This window comes from Anolis carolinensis, chromosome X, assembly GCF_035594765.1.
Source record: "Anolis carolinensis isolate JA03-04 chromosome X, rAnoCar3.1.pri, whole genome shotgun sequence".
Lineage (NCBI taxonomy): Eukaryota > Metazoa > Chordata > Lepidosauria > Squamata > Dactyloidae > Anolis > Anolis carolinensis.
This window is the reverse complement of record NC_085847.1, coordinates 10,048,076-10,073,851: the sequence shown is the minus strand read 5'-3', so window position 1 is coordinate 10,073,851 and position 25,776 is coordinate 10,048,076. Positions and strand designations below refer to the sequence as shown.

At 42.5% G+C, this 25,776-nt stretch overlaps 1 protein-coding gene across 1 annotated transcript in view; it reads right to left on the bottom strand.

Annotated features, from left to right (window-relative positions):
• Nucleotides 1–25,776, bottom strand: part of tmem132b (transmembrane protein 132B) — a 272,960-nt gene that overhangs the window by 17,025 nt on the left and 230,159 nt on the right. The window contains exon 5 of the mRNA XM_008113646.3: nucleotides 13,261–13,404. Within this exon, the coding sequence (XP_008111853.2) occupies nucleotides 13,261–13,404 (144 nt within the window). The remainder of the gene's footprint in view (nucleotides 1–13,260; nucleotides 13,405–25,776) is intronic.

Below are 25,776 nucleotides of genomic sequence, written 5' to 3'. Positions count from 1 at the left end.
TTTTAGATCGTAAGAAGTTAAATAACTTTACCTACTGTGTAATGGAAGGTAAAGTATTTCTTATTAAATATTTGGGGGCTGAATCGACTCCAAGCTTTCGGAGTTCTGGGCTGCGAAATTCACCAGCGACAAAAGGGTGGCAAATTTCAGAAGGCGAAATGCATTTCCCTTCAGTGCTATTATTATGGATGGAACTTAATTGTTTCCCAAAGACAACTGCGGCACATATTTTGACACGGCACGAGCGAGGCTGAATTAGCAATGAGGTGTTGTTACCTTACCTCTGCTTTAAATTTATTGCCTCCGTGAACATCGGGCCTTGATATTAGCAAACGGGAGACCAATGGCAAACGGCGACTGCTTCCAGCCTTCTATGAATGGTCTGTGATGTGATTATTTTTTACTTTCCCCAGAGTCCTTGTTACCTTTCAACCCCACATTAAAAGGCACTGAACTAGAGCAAGAACAGCATGGAAGGCATAAACATTTTGGGGGTTTTTTTTAACAATAAAAGACAATTATGAAAAGAGGGGGTGCAATGATCCATGAAAACACGAGTAGAATTTGAAAACCTGCCACATGGAATGAAGGGCGCACAGCTTGGAAAATTGTTAAGCATCGTGCCAGCTGTGCCAGGATTTTCGTTCTGAATGTGCAAGGCTTAATTCGGAGGGATGGGCCAGCTGGGAGAATGTGCGTTTGGTGAAGCTCTCATGCCCCGCCGGGAAGCTGCTCTACACTCAGTCCCACTCATTGGGAGGACAAAATAGGAATTTCCACCAACTTGGGCTCATTCCTATGTTTCACATACAGTTGTCGAAAGGCTATACCAAAAGGCATGGAGCTGGAGAACATAGGGAACTCTGTCTCTTGGGGAATTATGGAAAAGTTGGGTTGCTGTGTGTCTTCCGGGCTGTAGGGCTATGTTCCAGAAGCTGCCCGAGTCCCTTCGGGGAGATGGTGGCGGGATACAAGAATAAATTATTATTATTATTATTATTATTATTATTATTATTATTATTATTATTATTATTCTCTCCTGAGGTTTTGCCCACATCTGTGGCAGGCATTCTCACAACCTCTGCCACAGATGTGGGTGAAACGTCAGGAGAGAAAGCTTCTGGAACATAGCCATACAGCCCGAAAGACACACAGCAACCCAGTGGTTCCAACCATGAAAGCCTTCGACAATACATAGAAAAGTTGCTGGATGGTGAGACAGCAAAAGAAAATCCCAAGTATTGTTGAAGGCTTGAATGGCTGGAATCACTGAGTTTTCCAGGCTGTATGGCTTTGTTCCAGAAGTATTCACTCCTGATGTTTCACCCCATCTATGGCAGGCATCCTCAGAGGTTGTGACGTCTGCCATAGATGTGGGCGAAACGTCAGGAGAGAAAGCTTCTGGAACATAGCCATAAATCCCGAAAGACACACAGCAACCCAGTGATTCCAACCATGAAAGACTTCAACAATATATAGAAAAGTTGCTGGTCGGATGGTGAGACAGCAAAAGAAAATCCCAGGTATTGTCGAAGCTTTTAATGGCCGGAATCACTGTGAGTTTTCCAGGCTGTATGGCTTTGTTCCAGAAGCATTGACTCCTGATGTTTCGCCCCATCTATGGCAGACATCCTCAGAGGTTGTGGAATACAATATTATATATTAAATGTAATATTACTAATAATATTACCATATAATGATATAGTAATTTAATGCTTATATTGTGCTATACTAATAATATATTGTATGTTCATTTGATTTGTATGCCACTCTGAGTCCCCTTCGGGGTGAGAAGAGCGGGATATAAATGTAGTAAATAAATAAAATAAATACAGTAGAGTCTCACTTATCCAACGTAAACGGGCCAGCAGAACGTTGGATAAGCGAATATGTTGGATAATAAGGTGAGATTAAGGAAAAGCCTAATAAACATTAAATTAGGTTATGATTTTACAAATTAAGCACCAAAACATCATGTTATACAACAAATTTGACAGAAAAAGTAGTTCAATACACAGTAATGCTATGTAGTAATTACTGTATTTACGAATTTAGCACCAAAATATCATGAGGTATTGAAAGCATTGACTACAAAAATGTGTTGGATAATCCAGAATGTTGGATAAGCGAGTGTTGGATAAGTGAGACTCTACTGTAAATAGATGTGGGCGAAACGTCAGCAGAGAGCATGGCCATACAGCCCGAAAGACTCACAACAACCCAGTGATTCCGGCCATGAAAGCCTTTGACAATACATCAAACCTTACATTGCCCACTATTTTCTCCAGACCGAAGGCAACACTAGACTAAAACGTCTCTTCTCCTTTGCTCCCCACGGCCTCCCACGGTCTCCCCAAAGTCCACCACTTGTAAGCGGTTCAACACCACCGACGTTTCCCAGCAGTGAATGAGAAACTGCTGAGAAAGAAACCACACGAGGTATGCTTTGGTAACTGTAGAATATTAATTGCAAAGACCAGTTTCAACCCAGCCCTGCTGAGAACTAAAGAGGATCAGGGGTATTTGCATTCCATTTGTTGAGACCACTGTTCATGCCAGACTAAGTATTTGATCCTTAAACTTTTTGCAGATTAAGCCTTACTGACAATCGTTAGCTTAAGCAAACATCCGTATCGTTCTTATTTAATGGCTGGGGTCCCAACTGGGATTAAGCATTGTTTATCCATCGAATCCCCATCAGATGGTGCTGGCTCATTTCCCCTGGATTTTAATTGCAAACCCTGAACCTCATCCAGAGAATCTGGATTTCATTAGGTGAAACTGGCACATATGTTGTGTCTCCAACTATGTTTTGTAATCCAGTCTCCGACTCGCCTACCCTTCCTTTGAGATCAATAATATCACTGGAAGTTAAAGACACAGCGGACAATTCTAATAGGGACGTTTGAGAACGTCCCAATCTATATATATAAAAGAGTGATGGCATCAGGGCAGCAGACAAAACAACAAAACTACAGGCCCCCCAACCTCGAAATTTGACAACACAACCCATCATTTATGGCTCTAGGTTGATACAACAAAAAGAAAAGAAAAATAAAGTCCTAATTACAGGGAGAGGAATAATAGTTTTTATCCAATTGCTGCCAGTTAGAAGGCTAAGCTCTGCCCACTTGGTCTCCTAGCAAACCTACTCTGCCCAGGGGACAGGAAGACTTAGGCCTCACTTAGGCCTGTTCCACAGATTATCTGATTTTAACTGGATTATATGGCAGTGTAGACTCAAGGCCCTTCCACATCTATATAACCCATTTAGAATTTTATATTATATGCTTTGAACTGGATTATCTTGACTCCACACTGCCATATAATCCACTTCAGGGTGCATACTAAACATAAAGACAGCCATACAACAGACATTCAATACCACCACTATCTCAACAATTTCTCACCAACACCACCAGACAACGCCATAGCAACGCGTGGCCGGGCACAGCTAGTGACTTATAATCTCTCTTTTAAACAGAGTAATTAGACATTTGTTGTTTATTCGTTCACTTCGGACTATTCGTGACCTCATGGACATAATTCAAGGTATTACGTGCCCGGCCACGTGTTGCTGTGGCTTATGGGAATGCTTTGTTGGCCAGGTGAAATAGCAGTGAATAGCCTTGCATCCTCAAAAGCCTGAACCCTGGCTGTACCGCGGTGCCATTGTGGCCGAAGGGGTTGCTAGAAGATGAAGTGGGCGGGGCCTAAAGGGGGCAGGGCCTACCCTTCTGACCAGCAATCAGGGTTGAAAACGGCTCTTCCTCGTTCTCTAATTTGGACTTTCTTTTCCAGGTTTTTTTGTTTGAAAAACATAGATTGGATAACTATGTCTTTTGTGGCCAAATTTGGTGTGATTTGGTTTGGTGGTTTTGTTGTTTACTCAGTCCTACAAACGTACCTTACATTTTTATATATATAAATTGGATCAAATGCGTCCACATATGAAAACAAAATTCTCTGCACAAAGAAGACTAACAGGTTGAGACTACAGGTTTGCTCGTCTCTCACTGGAAATGTGCTTCAGTGGTCTGGGACCAGAAATAGGGGAATTGGAATTAAAAGAATTGTTGTTAATCAGATTAAAGTCCAAACGAAAGAAGATTTCCTACTAAAGAACTCCTCTCCCAAAGCTGGTGTTAGAGCGAACCAAAAAAAAATACCCAAAACACTTACAGAGAAGCTTGTTAGTTCAAAACTACATGGAGACTGTCCATCTCAAGTTAAGATAAGTCGAATCCTCTTCCCCAGAATTCTAGGATTCTATATACAGGGATCTATTTACTCATTGTCTTGAAGGCACACAGTGCGCTGCACTCCATGGTGATACAAATCAGACACACATTTCCACTTCACTGAGAACTCGATCAGAGATGAGCCTACTTGTCCCAAAGGTGCTTTGCACTTACAATCTTTACAAGCCTGCTAAAACAACTCTTATTAAAAACGTGTTTTATGCAAGCTGCAGTCAGGGTCATATTGACGAAGACTTGAAAGAGAACCACTCTGAAATGCAATTACATTTTTTTAGCTTTTCCACCATTTTCTGAATCCCCCGCCCAGCTCATTGCCATCCAAAATGCCTGAACTGTGACAATAATATTGATTGGATTGGGGTTTAGGTCACCAATTTTTCAATCGGATGGCATGCGATTTCCCAGCATACCTGTAGCTTTATCGATTGACTGTGCAGAGTCATCTCCTTTTGGCACCAGACATGTCTTCCCAAAAACATCATTCACTTGGCCTCACTTTGATAGACTTTTCCCTCACCCAAAGCACAAAGCATGCATAGGGTGGAGGATACCGAATTATTTCATTTTAGGGAGATGGAAGATCAGATCTGTCAGTGTTGCCTTTTGATTCTGCTCGGTTAACTTCGTTTTAAGGCACTTGTTTGAACAGGAAAATAGGACCAAAAGATACTGATAAAATCATTTTATGTGATTTTTAATAGGCAGAATGTGTTTGCACAGTGTGCGATATTCCAAACTGTTCACAAGTTAAATTAAATCCTGTTTTTCCTCACAGTATGCAATCAATAGAAAAAGCAGTCAATGGAAAGCTTGTATGTGCAGAGGGGCTACATACAACCAATTTCCTGAAGCCACTCACAACCTGAAACCCTTCAAATGTGTTGGACTACTTGTTCATCACAGCCACCAGAAATCAGCCTGGAAATTACTAGATGAGAAGGAAATGTAGAAGAAGACAGAAATAGTGTCAGGAATTGTTTGAATTGTTGATTTGTGGGCAGGGACAACACCCAACAATAGCAATCACAGCAATCAAAAGACTGTAATAAAAAGATAGAATAAGAGACCTTTCCCACAGAAACCAAGAACTCAAAAGGACATTTAAACCAAGAATGGGGTTGTTTTATGACCAGCAGTGGAACACAGAACACAATAAAAAAGAAATAAAAAGACAATGGAAACAATACACAGAAGAATGATATAAAGCAGATGAAAGAGTGACAGATTCATACAAGAACCATTGGATAATAATCCCACGATATTAGAAAGTGAAGTGGAAGCTATATTCAAAGCATTTGGGAGAAATAGATCACCAGGAACAGATAGGACACCAGTAAAGCTGCTTCAAGCTAAACAGGCATGGGAAAACTTCACCCCTCCAGGTGTTTTTTACTTCAACGTAGAAATACAAAGCATCTTGGCATTCCTGTGAATGTCACAATCCTCAAACACTCTCTGTTTCATTCAAAAAATGCTGCACTCGCAGAGCTCAGCTGGTGTTATATTTTGGCATCGATATAGACTTTTGTGGAGAGGTGGTCAACATTTTCTAGTGTTATGCCATTAAGCTTTATTTTGAAATTTCAGAGGAAAGAACTAGTAGAACCACCTCTGAGAATTTCCTTCCTAAGAAAATCATATGAAATTCATAAGTTGACAAGTGACTTATTTATTTATTTATTTATTTCCAGAATTTATACCCCGCCCTTCTCACCCGGGGGGACTCAGGGCGGCTTACACAGTTGGCAACATTTAATGCCAAGAATATAATAGTAAAACAAAAACAGTACACTTGAAGGCAAGATGACTAAACTGAGACTATCAAACTTTGGACGTATTATGCGAAGACATGAATTGCTTGAAAAGCCAATGCTGCTTGGTAAGGTAGAAAACCAAAAGAAAATTGGCAGATCACATTACAGAGGGATAGACTAAGCCAACAGGTCCGCAGGAGTAAGTTTGCAAAACCTGTTCATGATAGGGTGACTTGGAGGTTTCTTATTCATAAGGCTGCCTGAGTCAAAGTCAATTTGATGTGAACTGACAACAGCAAAGAAACCAACAAAAAGAGGATATTAGTCTTTTGAAGCTCACCTTTAATGAGACAATGAGAGGAACACCATGAACGAGACAATGAAAATCACACAAACCTCATCATCTGAAGGTGCGGACCTCGCTTTAATTTGAACTCCAGCTCTTCGGTGCTTGACTAGAGTCTTGAAGTCTTCAGACCATTCCAGATTCCTAACTCACACCATCTACTTCAGGGGTCCCCAAACTAAGGCCCGTGGGCCGGATGCGACCCTCCAAGGTCATTGACCTGGCCCCTGTCCTAAACTTTAGACTTAGGGTTGACCTAAGTCTACCTGGTCTTTGGAGGTCTCTTTGCTTACTTACGGCCTTATGAGATCGTCTAGATGGTCTTTGAAGGTCTCTTTGCTTAGCTACAGCCTTATGAGACCATCTAGATGGTCTTTGAGGTCCCTTTCCTTATCTATAGTCTTCTGATGGCCTGATGAGATCATCTAGATGGCCTTTGAGGGTCCCTTTCCTTACTGATGGTCTTATAAGACCATCTAGATGTTCTTTGGAGGTCTCTTTGCTTACCTATGGTCTTATGAGATCGTCTAAGTCAGGGGTCACCAAACTAAGGACCATGGGCCGGATGCGGCCCTCCAAGGTCATTGACCTGGCCTCTGTCCTAAACTTTAGACTTTGTTGTTGTTTATTCATTCAGTCGTTTCCGACGCTTTGTGACCTTAGGGTTGACCTAAGTCTGAAATGACTTGAAGGCACACAACAACAACAATCCTAATTTTGGACTATTTCATCATAGTCTGGCCTCCCAGCAGTCTGAGGGACTGTGAATCAGCCCTCCACTTAAAAAGTTTGAGGACCCCTGATCTACTTGCTATGTCCACATTCTTTCTGACTTCCTGTGCCTAACTCTTGAGATACTATTTGCAGTCCTACACCTGTAGCTCTCCCTTTCTCTCTCTCACCATACTGTGCCCATCCATCACCCTCAGGCATGAATAGTGGCTTGAGAGAGCTTGGCTCATGTGGCCAATATGGTTTTGTGAGTCTCTATCCATTTTTTCTGACAGCTACATTGAAATTCTGTTAGAAGAACCCCCGGGAAGGAGTCTTCCCCAAGCCTTGTTGAAATGAATGATGAACAGCAGAGATGGGCTTGAGCAGAAGAATGTCCTGGTGGATCTATCAGAACTTCAATGAAGCTGTCAGAAAGCTTGTGTTGCTTTTAGAGACAACAACTACGACTCGGTGTTTAAGCCTTGACGGAAGAAGGCTTATTTGGGACAGGAGTGGGAGAAGGTAAGGAAATGTGTTTCTCTCTCTCTCCATTATACGCAAGAAGTACTTTTTCCTCCCTGAGATGTTGCTTTCCAGGTGGAGGAGCACTAGAACTTCCACAATCCCCAGACAGCACCATTATATACACAGCACCAGTTTGGGAAAGGTTGTTTTGCGGTTTTCCAAGCCAGCAGTGCCGTCAACACAAAAGCAACACAAGGAGACAGATAGAAGGAAGAATTACTTCATCCGAAAAGATCTTTTCAGTTTAATCAGAAGCAAGAAGATGAGTAAGAGTGGCTGAAACAAAACAGTAGCTTAGCTTCCCGGGTGATATAATTGGAACGGAGATCTCTTTGCTCATACCAGCTCCCCTTGTCTTTTCCCATTTGTAACTTCTACATGTATCTACAGTTCCCGTTTCTGTTTATTTCCCCCGATCAGGTCCTGGTGTTTCTTGATCTAACGAAAAAATCATTCCGTGGTACCAAAAAAAAAAGTTGCCTTGGCTAATGTTCTCTGGATTCACATAGAACACAGGTTGAACTAGAACTTGGCAAGCTTACTAAGCCATTAATTGTGAGTTTGAGTTTCTACTCACCTATAGAATGGCCCTTGATTTGTAAGCTGCTCTGAGTCCCCTTCGGGGTGAGAAGAGAGGGATATAAATGTAGTGTGTTTTTTCGGTTATTGTGTATATATTATTATTGGTTTTTGCTATTGTTCTTTGATGTTTCATATTTTATCATTGTTTTGTATCTGATTTTGCTGTAAGCCGCCCCAGGTCCCCTTTGGGGGAGATGGAGGCGGGATATAAATAAACTTATTATTATTATTATTACTAGCTGTGCCCGGCCACGCATTGCTGTGGTGAAGTATGGTGGTATGGGAAATAAAGTATTGAGGAATTGGTGGTAGTTAAGGTAAAGGGTAAACGTTTTCCCCTGACATTAAGTCCAGTCGTGTCTGACTCTTGGGGCTGGTGCTCATCTCCATTTCTAAACAGAAGAGCCAGCATTGTCCATAGACTCCTCCAAGGTCATGTGGCCGGCATGACTGCATGGAGCGCCATTACCTTCCGCCGGAGCAGTACCTATTCATCTACTCTCATTTGCATGTTTTCAAACTTCTGGGTTGGCAGAAGCTGGGGCTTTAGATAATCTGTGGAAGAGGCCTAAGTGAAGCCTAACTCTGCCTGTCCCCTGGGCTGAGTGGGTTGCTAGGAGACCAAGTGGGCGGAGCTTAGCCTTCTAACTGGCAGCAACTGGATAAAAACAATTATTTCTCTCCCTTTAATTAGGACTTTATTTTTCTTTTCTTTTTGTTGTATGTACGTAGAGGCATGGATGAGGGGTTGTGCTGCCAAGTTTAGTGTTTCTGGAATGTGTAGTTTTGTTGTTTTGTCTGCTGCCCTGATGCCATCACTCTTTTATATATATAGAGTAGTAGTAGTAGTAGTAGTAGTAGTAGTAGTAGTAAATAAATAAGTCTTTCTTTAGCATAGACACTTCTGTTGCTTTCCTTGAACCTTCATGTATGTTCACTGGATAGGTCTTATGGTAACAGGGAGGGAGGGGGGTGTTTTGGACTCCAATAATCCGTCGCTTTATCACGAGCCCTTTGTTTCCATTTCTCGCTGCAAATTAAAAATAAAATTAGGCTAATCATAATATAAAATATTCCCTCAACCTTTCCGCCCCAGGGAGGGAGGAAAAACGCCAGGATCCGTCAATGGCGTGAGCTTTTCTGTCACATAAATTAACTGCAGGCACTTCAACAACAGTGGCTTGTCAGACTCATCATCTCGGTCTTCAGTGTCAATTATATGTCTCCAGGGAGACCCTCTTGGAATGTATTGCCAAAAGGCAGGTGTGAGTAAATTAAACCACAAATACATTCACTCAAGCAATGTTTAGAGAAATTTGATTAAAGCTTGCCAAGCAGCAAGGGTGCAAGGCTGATTATGCATCCCAGGGATAGCAAATACCCAGCTGCCTCTTTCAACAATGAGCAAATATAGTGCATCTTGGAACCTTTAAAGGTATAGGAGGGAGAGGAAAACAAATCATATGTCATCCCCATTTGGGATCGACCTTCATCAGAGACCTCTGCAAGCCTAGAACCCCCTGAGCCCTTGAGGCTGATGGGATCTGGAAGCATATCAGGAAAGTCTGGAGTCCTAATGGCAATGCGTTCTCCCGTCTTGACGTGGACACTGATGCCAGTGGTCTCTTGGTGAGACACTAATGTAACCGGGATATTTTTTGACATTGCACAAGAAGGTATCCAGTACCAGAACAGCGCTAAAAAATACTACCGTTAGGTGGATTTGAACTTGATTGAGCCGGAAATGAAAGGAGAAGCCTTTTCCTTTGTTTGTGTATGTGTGTCTCATTGTATTGTAACAAGGCATTGAATGTTTGCCTGTATCTGTTTATACTGTAATCCACTCTGAGTCCCCACGGGAAAAAGGGTGGAATATAAATAAAGTATTATTATTATTATCATCATCATCATCATGAATGAACCCAAAGGGTGCTCACCGGTGGTTCCACTTCAAGAAAGGAGCCACGGTGGCACAATGAGTTAAACCCTTGTGCCGGCTGAACTGCTGACCTGAAGGTCTAATAATGGCATTGAATGTTTGCCATGTACGAGGGCTATCCAGAAAGTAGATAACGTTTCGGAATTAAAAATGAACAAAGTATTGGAGAAAACATTTACCATATGCAGTTGAAAGCCAGCCCCAAATACCACTTCTCAACATAGTCCCCATTGAAATCTAGGCAGTTATCATAGCGATAAAAGAGTTTGGAAAGTCCTTGCCCACCAAACTTTGCCGCTTGGCTTGCGTCCTCAACCCTTCCCGCAGCTGCGCATGCGCAAGTGCTCAACTTTCCCCCACGCTCATCCTGGATCGCTCTTCTAAGGTTTTGTAAGAAGCACACCTTTCCTATCCCAAAAAACAGTCGCCATAACCTTCCTTGCAAGCATTTGCAAAACAGAAGAGCGATCCAGGTTGAGGACGCACGACAAGCGGCAAAGTTTGGTGGGGAAGGACTTTCCAAACTCTTTTATCGCTATGATAACTGCCTAGATTTCAATGGGGACTATGTTGAGAACTGGTATTTGGGTCTGGCTTTCAACTGCATATGGTAAATGTTTTCTCCTATACTTAGTTCATTTTTAATTCCAAAACGTAATCTACTTTCTGGATAGCCCTCCTATATGTGCATTGTATTGCAACCTGAGTCCCCTTTGGGGCGAGAAGGGCGGAATATAAATACTGTAAATAAATAAATAAATAAAGTGCATTATAGTGTAGAGAAGCAATGGATGGCAATAAGGCAGTAAACCCAGTGACACTGAGAGGCCTTCAAGGCCAACATTGGTCTCGGGCGCAATGGATTTGTGATGGAACATCCCTGCCAATGTTTTGGCCCCGTGAAGAGCCAAAAAAGACATTTCCTCCAAGACTCAAAGAGGTGAAAAAGACAGAGAGCGGTTCGTGTGAGGATTTCCAGTCACAAAGTCAACCGATTCCAACTCTTTCCCAGAAAGGCTAAAAGTCCTGGTCCACCCACTGTGCTCTCTTCCTCCACTTCCTTAATCAAAATCAAGTAAACCAGACTCAAAGGTTATGGATGCCGTGCCATTTGTCATGACACATTCCAACAATTAGAGAAGAACAACAAGCAGCAAAATTAACTTTATAAGAAAGCACACAATCAGCCAGATACATGAAGACCACATGAGGAACGTCAGGAGAGCATCTTATGTAGGAAAGCCATACCCTCTGGAAAGAGCATTGACTGGGCATTTCCAAGGAACTGGATTTAAATGGAAGGAAAGTGGACTCAGTGGGGTTTTTTAAACACTCAGAATCTATTTTTTGTTTGTATAGTATTTCTCAGATGGATCGATAGATGATATAGATAGATAGATAGCCATATATACATATATACAACATAATTTACAATCTATATATATAAATGAGTGATGGCATCACGGCGACCCACAAAACAACAAAACTACAGGCCCCCAACCTCAAAATTTGATAACACAACCCATCATCCATGCCTCTAGGTTGATACAACAAAAAGAAAAATAAAGTCCTAATTAGAGGGAGAGGAATAATTATTTTTATCCAATTGCTGCCAGTTTAGAGGGCTAATCTCTGCCCACTTGGTCTCCTAGCAACCAACTCAGCCAAGGGACAGCCAGGGTTCAGTTAGGGGACAGGCAGATTTAGGCCTCACTTAGGCTTCTTCCACAGATTATCTAATTTGCACTGGATTATATGGCAGTGTAGACTCAGGGCCCTTCCATACTTTGCCACAGCAACGCGTGGGCGGGCACAGCTAGTAATATATAATATTATAATATATTGTATATGCATATAATATTAATAATATTATTTTGTAGTACAATATAATACTAATAATACAATATAATAATATTATTAATATAATACATGGCGGCCCCATGTAAGCCGCCCTGAGTCCCCTTTGGGGAGATAGAGGCAGGGTATAAAAATAAAGTAGTTGTTGTTATTATTATTATTATTATATTACAATATATAGATATGGTACAATATGGTAATTTGTTGCCAGTATTGTGCTATGCTAATAATATAATATTGTACGTAAATTTAATTTGTAAGCCGCTCTGAGTCCCCTTCGGGGTGAGAAAGGCGGGATATAAATATATTAAATTAATAATAATAATAATAATAATAATAATAATAATAATAATAAATAGATAGACAGACAATCTATTTATAGTCTTCCAGGGTATTCCAGGCTGTTCACACTTTGTAAATGCTGACTTCTCATCCAAAGACATCTTCTAATTCTCATATATTCATCTTCTAATTTTCATAATTCTCACAGGATGGTAACACATCCGGGCATCCCCTGGGCAACATCTCTGTAAACAGCCCATTGTCTCACACCAGAAGCAACTTGCAGTATATTCTCAATTCACTTCTGACGTGATTTTAAGAAAAATCAGGCCAGGTGAAGAAGACAAATGAGAGGTGAAGGAAGACACAGGAAAAAGTCCAAAATGTGACAAGATCTCAAAGCCCTGACAAGTTACCATAAGAAAAAAATAGTGAGTCTTTTGTGAGACCTTTTCCAAAATGTGGGTGTCACGTCCCTTGTCTGCCGAATGTGGAGTTCTACTGAACTTGCCTGACCTTCTCCCCTTTTCAGGCGTTTCTTCCTGCCTAGATAATAAACCCATTCAAAGCCCTTTCGAAGCAAGGTGAGAAGGTGAATGGAAAAAATCGGAGCAGTCTATTTTGGAGCGAATAATAGGCACATCCTAATATTTTCCCTGTCCAATGAGGAGCCATTAATGATCAACTGACAAAGCCTCTTGGCTACCTTTGAAGCCATCACATTTCCAAGTCAGTAAGATAGTGAACATTAAAGGAGCTCTCCAAGGTTCTGAACCTAACTTGGATAGCTCTTTTAAAATTAGAAATAAAAAGCTAGGATCACTCAACACCCCGTTGACATGGAAGCTACCAACTACAACTGGCTACGCAAAGGAAGACCATCTTTCTCACACTCTTCCTGGGACCATTTCAGTGGTGGCTAGTTATGAACTACTAGACTGCAATACATTGGGACCTATTCTGTCCGAACAAGGCCATGCTGAGGTTCATCAATCTTACCTTAATGACGTCTTCATCTGCTGATTTGCATTCAGCCGAGTCAGACACATCTCGCACCGATCCATCCTCTTCGACAGCAACCACTTTTACTGGGACGGACACCGGTTTCCCTGTCAGAATGGCTGTGTTGAGGACCTCTGTGTCCTGCAGAAGGGCACAATATTAAAAAACAGAGCACTGTTAAGTCAACGGCACATGGACGAACTAGAGAGTTATTGTCAGAGATTAGTCAAGACCAGTGGTTCCCAAACATATTTGGCCTACCGCCCCCTTTCCAGAAAAAATATTACTCAGCGCCCCCTGGAAAGGGGGGCGTGGCTTAGAGGGATGGGCGTGGCTCCTGCTCAAGAGGGCGGGGCTGAGCCTCTCCCCTAGTCCAAGATGCAGGGCTGCGAGGGGGAGGTGGGCGGGGCCACAAATGGGCAGCCAGGACTGGGATGGGCGGAGTTACGAGCTCTGAGGCAGGGCTGAGCTTCTATCCCTCTCCTGCGGCACCTGCCAGGACACAGGGGGCGGGGCTAGAGGAGGGGGCGGGGTCTCTTCCCAAGTGCCTGATGGGGCTGAACCTCTATACCCCGCCCCCGTGTTCTAACAAGCGCCTCAGGAGAGGTATACAGAGGCTCAGCCCTGTCTCACGCTCTTGGGAAGAGGCCGCGCCCCCACCCCAGCCCTGCCCTTTAGTCCTAAAAGGCCTCTCAGGAGAGGTAAAGAGGCTCAGCCCTGTCTTGGGCTCTTGGAAGGAGGCCCTGCCCCCTCCCCATCTCTGCCATTTAGTCCTAAAAGGCCTCTCAGGAGAAGTATAGAGGCTCAGCCCTGTCTTGGGCTCTTGGAAGGAGGCCCCGCCCCCACCTCTAGCCCCACCCTTTAGTCCTAAAAGGCCTCTCAGGAGAGGTATAGAGGCTCAGCCCTGTCTTGGGCTCTTGGAAGAGGCCCCGCCCCCTTCCCTAGCTCCGCCCTCTGTATCCCAACAAGCGCCTCAGGAGAGGTATAGAGGCTCAGCCCTGTCTCAGGCTCTTGGAAGAGGCCCCGCCCCCTTCCCTAGCTCCGCCCTCTGTGTCCCAACAAGCACCTCAGGAGAGGTATAAATTCTCAGCCCCGTCCCGGGCTCTTGCGAAGCCACGCCCCTCCCCTGGCCCCGCCCCCATGTCCTAATTGGTGCCATCACAGCCCCCCTGGATCGCTGCAGCGCCTGCCAGGGGGTGGTAGTGCCCACTTTGGGAATGACTGGTCAACACCATCCTTCATTTTCATAACTACTACTCGACAACAAATTCCCATGAAAGCATACAAAAGAAAGCCAGTGCCCTGTGGTTCGTGTCATCACCTTCCAAGACCCAAACTGGTTCCAGGGTTTCCTATGTAATCACCTTGATAGTTAAACCACTTTGATGGGGCCTCCATGACCCAGAGATTAAAACTTTGCTTTGAACAACTAAACAACGTGTTGCATTACTCAAAACTGCAGGTGCTACTCAAGCGATTATCACCAACTCTGCATGGTCCAGGTTGGTGGCTCAGTCTGCTATGTGTCCTGTCAAGTACATATAAATTATCATGAAGCATAGACGATGGGGGCCTATCGAGCTGTCATCCAGATACCTTCCTCTGCCTCAGGCCATTACATTGTCATGTTCGTGTAGCAACGGAATTGATCCCACTTCAGTGCCAGCAAGCGATCCTCTTCTTTGATCATGATGTTTCCCCAAGCAGTTAGCACTCGAAAATGATATCCTTCTCCACAGGCATAATGGCCTGGTGAGCCAATTCTTCATTTTCTCTGTCAAATCTCTGCGATATCAATGAAGCTGGAATATGCCATGCTAATTTTAAGAAATCCTTTTCTTCCATCAATAAATCCCACCTGGAGATAGTCCAGAGGCCACAGAGCCTTCCACATCTCTTCCTCCATGTACTGTGAGATATAGCACACTAATGAGTCCATTAACACAGAATTCATTTGCAAATCACCATGGATGCTATTTGAATAATTGCTCACTAATACTTCCAAAGGGTAGCATTCCTTCTCTGGATTTTTTTTTAGAACAGATGCTAAATGGCCATCTTTCATGAGTGTTTTGATTATGTATTCCTGCACAACAGGGGAATGGACATGATGGCTCTTTTGGTCTCTTCCAACGCTAGGATTCTGTGGTTCTAATATTTAAGACCCACTTGGGGGAAATGCAACCCTTCAGACATTGCTTGGTTACAAATCCCATCATTCTTCACCTCTGGCTATACTGATGGCAGTTGCAGCCCAACTGCATGTAGATGACTACATATTTCTAACTCATGTATTAGGACAGAACAAAATAGCAATTCTGAGAACATGGTAGAGAATAGGTTTTAAATTAAATGAGATGGGGTATAAGTATGTGTGATAAGGTCCTCAAGATAAGGTCATCTATCTTGGGGCCCTTCCAGACAGGCACTATATCACAGGATCCGATCCCACGTATTTGTTTATCCCAGATTATCTGGCAGTATGGACTCATATAATCCAGTTTAAAGCAGAAAACCTGGGATCAGATCCTAGGATATAGGGTCTGTCTGGATAGATATTCCACACTTGCAACATAAGCAGTCTGAAGACCTTATCACACACATTGATACCGCATCTCTGATGCTCTTTGCCTGCTGGTGCTTATGGCTCCAATCATATGACACATTTCATTGGTGACTCATAGAATCTGCAACCAGTACCGTTTATAAAATGGGAAACTATCAACTTTACTCATCTCAGATTTCTCTGTGTGTGTCTGAAGTGCATTTTTGTGTGCGTGATGGCACACTCGTCTGTACCTGTGACGTGTCTTTCGTGATGTGTTTTGGGGATGGTCTTTTCATCCCACTTGCCATGAGTAAAGAAATAAATATCATACTGCTTTCCCATGTTGCTTCCTTTTTAAAAAATCTTTGCAACTCAAGAGTTGCACAGCTCAATAGGAAACAAAAGTATGTTTTATGCGGTGTGTGTGATAAAGTCCTCAATGTGTCGTCGAAGGTTTTCATGGCCAGAATCACTGGGTTATGGTGAGTTTTTCGAACTGTCTGACCATGTTCCAGAAACATTCTCTCCTGATGTTTCAACCACATCTATGATAGGCATCCTCAGAGGTTGTGAGGTCTGTCGGAAACTAGACATACCAGAAGAGGTTCCCACGTTCAACTCCTGCCCAGTCCAGTTAAAAGGATCAGGTGCCAGTTAATGGAAGAGACCCTGTTCTGCCACATAATGCTGCTGTTGATAAGAGTGCAAAGAGCTGGGTTATATATATAGTTTTTTGTTCTTGTTTGGGTGTTTGGTTAAGTTTAAGATTGTTTTTTGTTTTTCTTTGTTTTTTTGTTTTGTTTTTTAATTGTTTGTCCCCTTCCTCTAACTTTCGTATTCCTTTGCCCCTTTTTCTTCTCTTTATTTCCATCCACTTCCACTATTCTTTTTCCCTTGGGTTTTCACATTTTAGTTGTAAATGTTATTAGAAACTTTAATAAAAATTAATATTAAAAAAAAAGAGCTGGGTTAGTTGGACCAACAGTCTAATCTGAGATCAAGAGGCCCTTCCAGCCCCTATGTGCCTCCCCAGCACATAATGTTCATCATTCTTTGAGTCGTGGAGCTTGAGCGTCATCAAATTCCGATTACTGTCAGATTATAGTTCCTAAAAGCACTTAAAATCACGCATTCACCTTCTCTTGGCCCCATCAGCCACAAACATACTCAATTCCTCTGCCGAAACATGTGGTTTAGCTTTTGATTTCAAAAGGATTTAAACATCTGGTTGAGAGCTGCCAATAAACAGAGGGCATGCTCTGGAAATAAAAGGCTACGAGATGAAAATATACATTCTTTACTTTACACTCCAGATGACATAAACCAGATGCTTGATGTCCTCCCTCACCCAACTGTATTATGTTCATTGATGGCGATGGAGTTAATTTCCTACCAGCTGCCATCCATCCACCACAGAGGGACAGCACGGGATTAAAAAAAAAAAATGAATGTAAAATAACAGTGATTTTTATTATTGTTACTATAAATGATTATAAACCACGGATGATAAGAAGGATAATCGCAATGAGATAGCTGGATTTGCATTTCTATGCAGCATTAATAAACTCTATCGAGACTCTCATTAACCAAGCTCCCCAGGGAACATGATATTTGTCCACCAGAGAGGTGATGAGAAGAGAAAGGAAGTGTCAACAAGTAAAATATCAAGAGTTTATATGAGAGATCGGGGATTAGATTCGCTGTTCTGTCTCTGGCACAAAACCGCTCAACTGGTATCGTTGTACTAGACCAATTGCACTCGGTGTGTCAAAATTCACCAAAAAACCTAGCATGGTGTGTCACTTCGAGAAAAAAACCATAATTTCACAATATATATAGTTTAAGTAACAACAATATATAATTGTAATATATAACTGTATTTAATAAATCAAAAACTATTTACTACCATTATTTCCATGTACAACAATCTATAGTACCTATAATATAATAATATACTGCAATAATAATAGAATAATAATAGAATGATCATATATATATATATCGATATAGATATATAGATATATAGATATATATGAGTGATGGCATCACGGCAGCGGACAAAACAACAAAAGTAAACACCCCACAACCTCGAAAATTGACAGCACAACCCCTCATCCATGCCTCTAAGTTGATACAACAAAAAGAAAAGAAAAATAAAGTCCTAATTAGAGGGAGAGGAATAATTGTTTTTATCCAATCGCTGCCAGTTAGAAGGCTAAGCTTCATTCACTTGGTCTCCTAGCAACCCACTCAGCCCAGGGGACCCTTTACCTTAACTACCACCAATTCCTCAATACTTTATTTCCCATACCACCATACTTCGCCACAGCAACGTGTGGCCGGGCACAGCTAGTATATATATATATATGTAATGTGCATAATTCCCACGGAGTAAACAACAAAACCACTGGACCAAATCACACCAAATTTGGCCACAAAAGACATTAGTCATCCAATCAATCTGAGGCGGCAGCATGTCAGCAAAAATGGCTAGGCGTGTCAGTGCTGACACGCATGTCATAGGTTGGCCATCACTGTACTAGACTGTTCCACTGCACACTCAGAAGCGCAAAAAACAGACCACACGGCCATGTAATCTTTCACACAAACAAGTGGAAATCAGGGCTGTATTCTGGTAAGGACCCTGCAGGGATTGCCTGTAAAATGAGCTACTTAGTTCCACTTCAGGAAAGTCATATCCAAATTGAGTCCAATATCAGAGTCAAATCTTACATCAATTTCGAAAAGGGCGTTTCCAAAAACCAAGGCAACCAATCTGAGACGCATATCCAGTAGAGGTGAATCCATTATCAGACTCAGGGACCTCTTTTCCCAGAAAAGCACCAGAGCTGCCATGAGCAATTTTGCAGGGTATTAAGATTGTGCATTCGGGGTAAATCTTGACCCATTTTGTGTCCCGGCTTTCGTTGGGGGCCCCGATCCATTTTTTGGGAGCCTCCCGAAATTCGGAAGGCAGATATCTGTTTTCGGTTCAGGCCCCCAAAAGATCCGTTTTCTATGGGATCATTAGGGTGGGGCTTCCAACCCAGGCTCACCTTCTTGGCTCATGCTTTAAGGCACATGCTTTAAGAAACCTGCTGTTTCTTTCTACTCTAGAGGAGGTGTTCGGCTGCAGGAACTGGCAGGCGTGCGAGCTTTACGAGCCTGCCTGTATGCCACATCACACAAACACTCTTCTGGGAAAAAGAGTGCATGTGTGGCGTGACATGCAAGCTCAGAAAGCATATGTGCCTGCCAGTGCCTGCAGCCAAGCACCTCTTATTCTAGAGTAAGAGGCGCCCAGCTGCATGTACTGTCAGGCACGTGCACTTTATGGTCACCACACACACACTCTCTTGCCAAAGCAAGGAGGCAAGTTCGGGGAGGCACTCGGCTACAGACGAAAGAAGGCTGCAGCTTGCTTTTGTGTCAAGCTGATTTTCATGCAGGGAGGGGGCTTCCCGTTTCGTACTCCCAAAGAAACAATGTTCCTCCAAAGTTTTGATTATTGTAAGATGGTATATATTCACGAGAGCATGCACAACATTCAGAATTACACTGAACAGAAGACTGCCAGGCTATAACGCAAACTGGCTGGGAAGGCAGAAGATCCCAATGGCACCATTTTGGACTGAACACAACCCGTTCTTTTCCCTATTTGATTGTGATATCCTTTAATCACAACATGTTGACTGAACAACTTGTGTTTCTCCAACCCGCAGCCTCCCAAAATACAAGAAAGCACCGCAAAGTGAGGACTAAGCAAAATATGAAGCGTTAGAATAATTGTATCGGAGTCCACAGAGAGCGTTTCGTGGACAGATCTGCACCAGATTGAACTGGACATTCTGGAGGGTTGTCCTTGGCTGTTGTGTCCTCGGGCAAAATGAACAGCTGCACAGATCGCTCTGTCCATGTGTCCCTAATATAAGCATTGCATATTTTATGGCTGACCACAAAATGACTGGAAAGGAAAGAAAAAACAGTAAAAGAGATACCTCCCTGAATTGTTTTCAGAGGAAAGCACTACCCTGTTCCAAACAGAGAGCCTATAGGGTACTGGGCGGAAAAAATCACCAAAATCCAGATCTGTAGCAACTGAGCCAGTGTAAAGCTGCAAGGACCCGAGAGCTGATAACAAGGGGGTATTTATGTAGAGATGGCCAACTTCCAATGCTTCAAAACCATAGAGAACTCCCCGGGGCCAATGGACATTGTTGTTCAGACAAATGGTGACGTCCCCTTGAGTCCTTGCATCGCTGCATAAAACCTGATGACTGTCAGAAGTTGAACAAGCAGTTGCACAAAATTGAAAGAAGAGGCTTTCTGGCATGAGGTCTCCACTGAATCACCAGAAATGGCCTCATTTGCCTTCTCCAATACAAACTATTATGGCTGGTAGGCTGTTCTTGCCAGAGCTGTCCCGAAGTAATTTTGGCGAGTAGGCGACCAGAATTTTGGTACACACCCCTCCCCCGAATTTTGGCGTCCCCACCCCCCAAACAAATCACTGAAAAATACCTGTGGGGTGCCTCGACAGCGCCCCCGGCAATAATGCGCCACAGGCAACCGCCTAATTGGCCTCGCCGGTGGACCGCCTCTGGTTCTTGCAATGTTAGCTTCTCAACGCCACTCCATCCTGCATGGATGGAACTTCCACATATTTCACAGCCACTGGATCTAGGCCTGTGGTTTCATGTCTTGTAGATGAATGAGAAAATACCATAATCTTGTTTCAATAATGGTGTGACATCCCATTCCAAGTACAAAGCAGGCTTTGAACACGACATTCTCTCCGATCAAGTGGGAGCAGGCGACGCGTGTTGTCTCCTCCGTCTCCGCGCAATAATTCCCTCCGTGTCTATCCCTAATCCCTTCTCTGAACCTGACTGCGTTCGCACTTCAGCCGGGCTCTTCTTAATTACAACTGTAACCTGCTAATAGTGTTTCTTTGTTGTCTGAAGGAATCTACTTCCCATTCAGCCTTGGCTAAATTAAAATTTAATACAACATTAGGTCGCAACAGAACTAGGAAGCAAATGACAGCTGTTTAATTAAAACCTAAAGCTGATTAGATGGCACCGCCAAGAGGAATACTCGAGAGGAAGAGCTGAAAACAACAGACACGCACAGCAGGGAATAATGGCTTTATTTCAGTCCCAAAGATGAACCAACTACCACAAAGTCGAGATGGTCAATTGGAGGCAGGCGGTGTACCCAATACTTGTTAAGAATCGAGTTCAAATTGTGATTGCCTCTGCCCAGTTTCCATTAACACACTGGGAAGCATCCGCCAAGAGTAAGGATTATCATCACCAACTAAATGGGACATTAACGAAGCTACTCTATTAAATCAGTGAGTGTGGCATAAAGCCTGAGTAATTAGGGTTTATAGAGTGCTACTGAGTGCTGTGGACTCTGTGACTAAGCCATACAGACAACCAGGTAGAGAGAAAACGATCCGTTCAAACAACTATGCCAGAGGCATTAATGCCTGACCCATAGTAGTCTATGGGAAGGACACGTGCACCGAATGCAAAAGCAAGACATAACATAATTAACTAAGAAACCAATAGACATATCAATATAAATTAAAACATATCAAATACCATATATACTCGAGTATAAGCCGACCCAAATGTAAGCCAAGGCACCTGATTGTACCACAATAAACTGGGATAACTTATTGACCCGAGTATAAGCCGAGGGTGGGAAATGAAGCAGCTAGTGGTAAATTTCAAAATAAAAATAGATACCAATAAAATAACATGAATCAAGGCATCAGTAAGTTAAATAATGTGTGTATATATATATATATATATATATATGGATACAGATATACAGGCACATGGGTCTATATGTACAGTAGAGTCTCACTTATCCAACACTCACTTATCCAACGTTCTGGATTATCCAACGCATTTTTGTAGTCAATGTTTTCAAAACATCGTGATATTTTGATGCTAAATTTGTAAATACAGTCATTACTATATAGCATTAATGTGTAATGAACTACTTTTTCTGTTAAATTTGTTGTATAATATGATGTTTTGGTGCATAATTTGTAAAATCATAACCTATTTTGATGTTTAATAGGCTTTTTCTTAATCTCTCCTTATTATCCAACATATTCACTTATCCAACGTTCTGTCGGCCCGTTTATGTTGGATGAGACTCTACTGTATATAGGATTTGCAAAGACCTGCAAACATATGAGAGGAAAATTCATATATAAAATTAATGTAGATAGATAGATAGATAGATAGATAGATAGATAGATAGATAGATAGATAGATAGATAGATGTACATAGGGATTGCAAATGCATGCAGGGGGTTAATGCCTTATATCTGTAGGAGAGATTGACAAGTATTTCAGGTGGAAATGCTTTTGTAAGATTAATAGATATATATTTTTCTTCTTCCTGACTTGCAAGGGCGTCTTTCCCTTTTCAAAACATTCCCTTGGTTAAGAGCAAGGGAGGCTTTGGAAAACACACTGATAAGGGATGGTAAGAGAGAAATAGATCATATATTGCAAGCAATGGCCTCCAGGTTCTGTTACCCAGCCTTGATCCCATTATAAGCCGAAGGAGGCTTTTTCAGCTCAAAAAAGGGCTGAAAAACTCGGCTTATCTTCGAGTATATACAGTATTCACATGAGCATAAGAGGAGTTGCAACAGAAAGAATCAAAGGCTATTCTGGTTGAGAGTGCAGGATTTAGACTCTACTGAAAGGAGGTCAGATGCAGACCATGAACAAAACCAACAAACAAAGGGAGACGTTGAGAATGGAGGATCCAGTCCTTTGGAAGGCAATACTCTAAAACACCGACTATTGTGGAGAATCCGTCTATGTGTGCCCATTGCCACCCACCCCCTTTTTAATCCATTATTCACTGCCCTCTTCCTCCCACATGTTTCAGATCAAAGAGCAATGCCGGGTACATCTGTTAAGTGAACGTAATATCTAAATTAGACGCTTGGCCAAAATGATTACAATCCACAGTAATTTCACCCTTACATACTTTCCCCCCCTCTTGTCTGAGTAGTGTTTTGGGGCTTCAAATACATATTAATGAACGGCAATCGGGAAGGAAAGCTATGTTTATAGGCTGCCACTTTGGCCACCGCGATTTGGAGATTCTGTCTTTTGGTGGTTGTTTTTCCAAACTGTCTCTTTGGCCTCTTGCGCTCAGACAATTTACTCTGGAAAATGGCCAAGAAGCCGTTTTAAAGGTTGCAACGGCCAATAACCGGGACATTTATAAATGAGATTATGCATTTATCAAACATGAAGAAATGTCTACAAAACAATGGCAGGAAGGGGAGGTACTACTGGCATAACTGCAATGTGCCAACCATGGATATCGCCTACAGGGAATATACAAATCTCTGGAAAAGGCTGCAGCTTAATAATAGCAGCTCTATTTTACTTAGGTTTACATTCCAAAACCCCTGACATCATAAGTGGATATGAAATCAAATATTGCCATTCCTCTGGCCAAGAAGGGCTGAGAATAAGTACATGGATAGCAGCGATAGTAGCAAACAGGTAGTGGGCTTCGTAAGTCTCCCATGGATTGAAGAGTGTCTTCGAAGTACAGTTGTCCTTCAGTAGGCATGGATTATGCATCCATAGATTTCCACTATCTATACCAGGAGCCCCCAAACTTCAGCCCACGGGCCGAATGTGGCCCTCGAAGGCCGTTGATCCGCCCCCCGCCTTAAACTTTAGACTTGAAATCACACAACAACAACAATCCTGATTCACTTGATTCTCTCATCAGTCCAAGAAATCTTGCCGACCATACGACCAGGAGGCAACACCACAAGCTCCTCGGCTTGAAAATTGAGAAGACCACCTCCCCAAAGCCACCTCCAAAGCCGGAAATGAAAGGAGAAGCCTTTGCCTTTGCCTGTGTTGTGTGTCTCATTGTATGTGATTGTAAATAAGGCATTGAACGTTTGCCTTTCTCTGCTTTATATAGACTGGAATCCCCTCTGAGTCCCTTCAGGTAGAAGAGAGGAATATAAATAAATTATTATTATTATTATTATTATTATTATTATTATTATTATTATTATTATTATTATTATTATTCCAAAAGCAGGCAGGATCTCATACCCTTCGGATATTCACAGATTTGTCCATCCGGACCTTCGCTCCAAACATGTTTAGTGTTTAACTCTTAAAAACCTGGATTTTGGTCCTCTGTCATGTTTAGGATGTAGACTAGCATCGTAGTCCATCCGTCTGTCCCATCCTGTCCCCCCATCTGCTCTTTTTTTTTGCTCTGAGAGGATCTTTATATTGCAACCCCGGTGGCGAAGTATGTTAAAGCACTGAACTGCTGAACTTGCAGACCGAAAAGTCCCAGGTTCAAATCCTGAGAGCGGAGTGAGTGCCCGCTGTTAGCTCCAGCTTCTGCCAACCTAGCAGTTCGAAAACATGCCAATGTGAGTAGATCAATAGGTAACGGCGGGAAGGTAACGGCACTCCATGCAATCATGCTGGCCACATGACCTTGGAGGTGTCTACGGACAACGCCGGCTCTTCAGCTTAGAAATGGAGATGACTTAACATCAGGGGAAACCTTTACCTTTACCTTTACGTACTGGTAAGAGCTGTACCAATGGAATATGACCATACAACTGGAAAAAATAATATTCCAGGTCCTTTGAAAATATTTTAGATGGAGAGAACATAATTATTTCAAAATAGAGTGTGTAAGACCAGAAACTGACAAGCCTCACCATCCTTAGTTCTGAATATCAGTCTTGTCAAAGCAGCTCTTTCTGTCTGCCGGAGACCCCAAGTGAAAACTCCTATCCTACAAGGCACTGCCTGGTTCATGTCACAACATAGGACGACATGATCTGAATGAAGTATCTGGTTCCCCTTTTTCTTCCCTCCCGCCCCCCTTTTTTTCACATCCATATCACACCAGTTCAATCCTTCTTAAAATATCTCCCGCCTGCTCAAGTGTTACAGCTGGAGGTTTTCTCTTCTTCCTCTGCACCATGTGTTAGACCAAGAGAAAGGATATGAAATCCCATTTCATCTTGGAGGCTGTATTTTGTGGCATATGTTAATTGCTAATATGCTGCTGCTAAATCATCTTCATTATCCAAACGTTGGCTTCCCCCTGGAATAATATTAAACATGGTCGGCGAGTTCTACTGAGGCAGAAAACCAAGCAAAGTGCAATTATACTCTCGCTCTCTCTCCCTCTCTCTCTCGGCATGTGATTTAATATTAATTTTCTTTCACAGGATAAATCCTTCCCTACCTGATCTTCCCTGGGGAATCCCAATAGGAAGTAAAGCTGTTCTGCTGGTAGATGCAACTGTGGCGACGGATTGACCTTTCACTTTGAAATGATAGCCTGCAGTATTTTGATTGTCCCATCTGTCAAAATGGATCACTCTCAATAATGAGGTATAATTCCTAAAAGTTAATATGCAAAGAAACCAGCTGGAGAGGAGGAAGAAAGGTTAGACGGGGGCAAAAGCTCCTGTTATCTCCTTTCCAGAACATATTGAGAACGTGTCTTTTTTCCTTACCTGGTACCTTTGTTGGGTAGCTACTAAGGAAGGCAACTCTTGGATTGCCCAGACTTACCTCTTAAGCCACCTCTGTTTCCATATCTATCATGGGGAACATATTGTTATGTTTTGTCTTTCAAGCACAGCTTTAAAACACTGTGGTAAGTAAATGAAAACTGCTTTACATAAAGTACAGCACACTCAGTGGAATAATGCAAAAGGAAGCAAGGAAGTCTAAGGGTAAACACAGTTCTTAGTCTCTGATAAATCCCCAAATCAAATAGCAGTCTTACTTCAGACAAAGAAACAGCAATCAATCCTTAGGAGCAGTTTCCCAGATGCAGACTTGAAGCAGGCACAAGGGGAGCAAAGAGTCAGTTTGTTACCAGCAAGAGCTGCCTGCAACTGCTTCTATTTT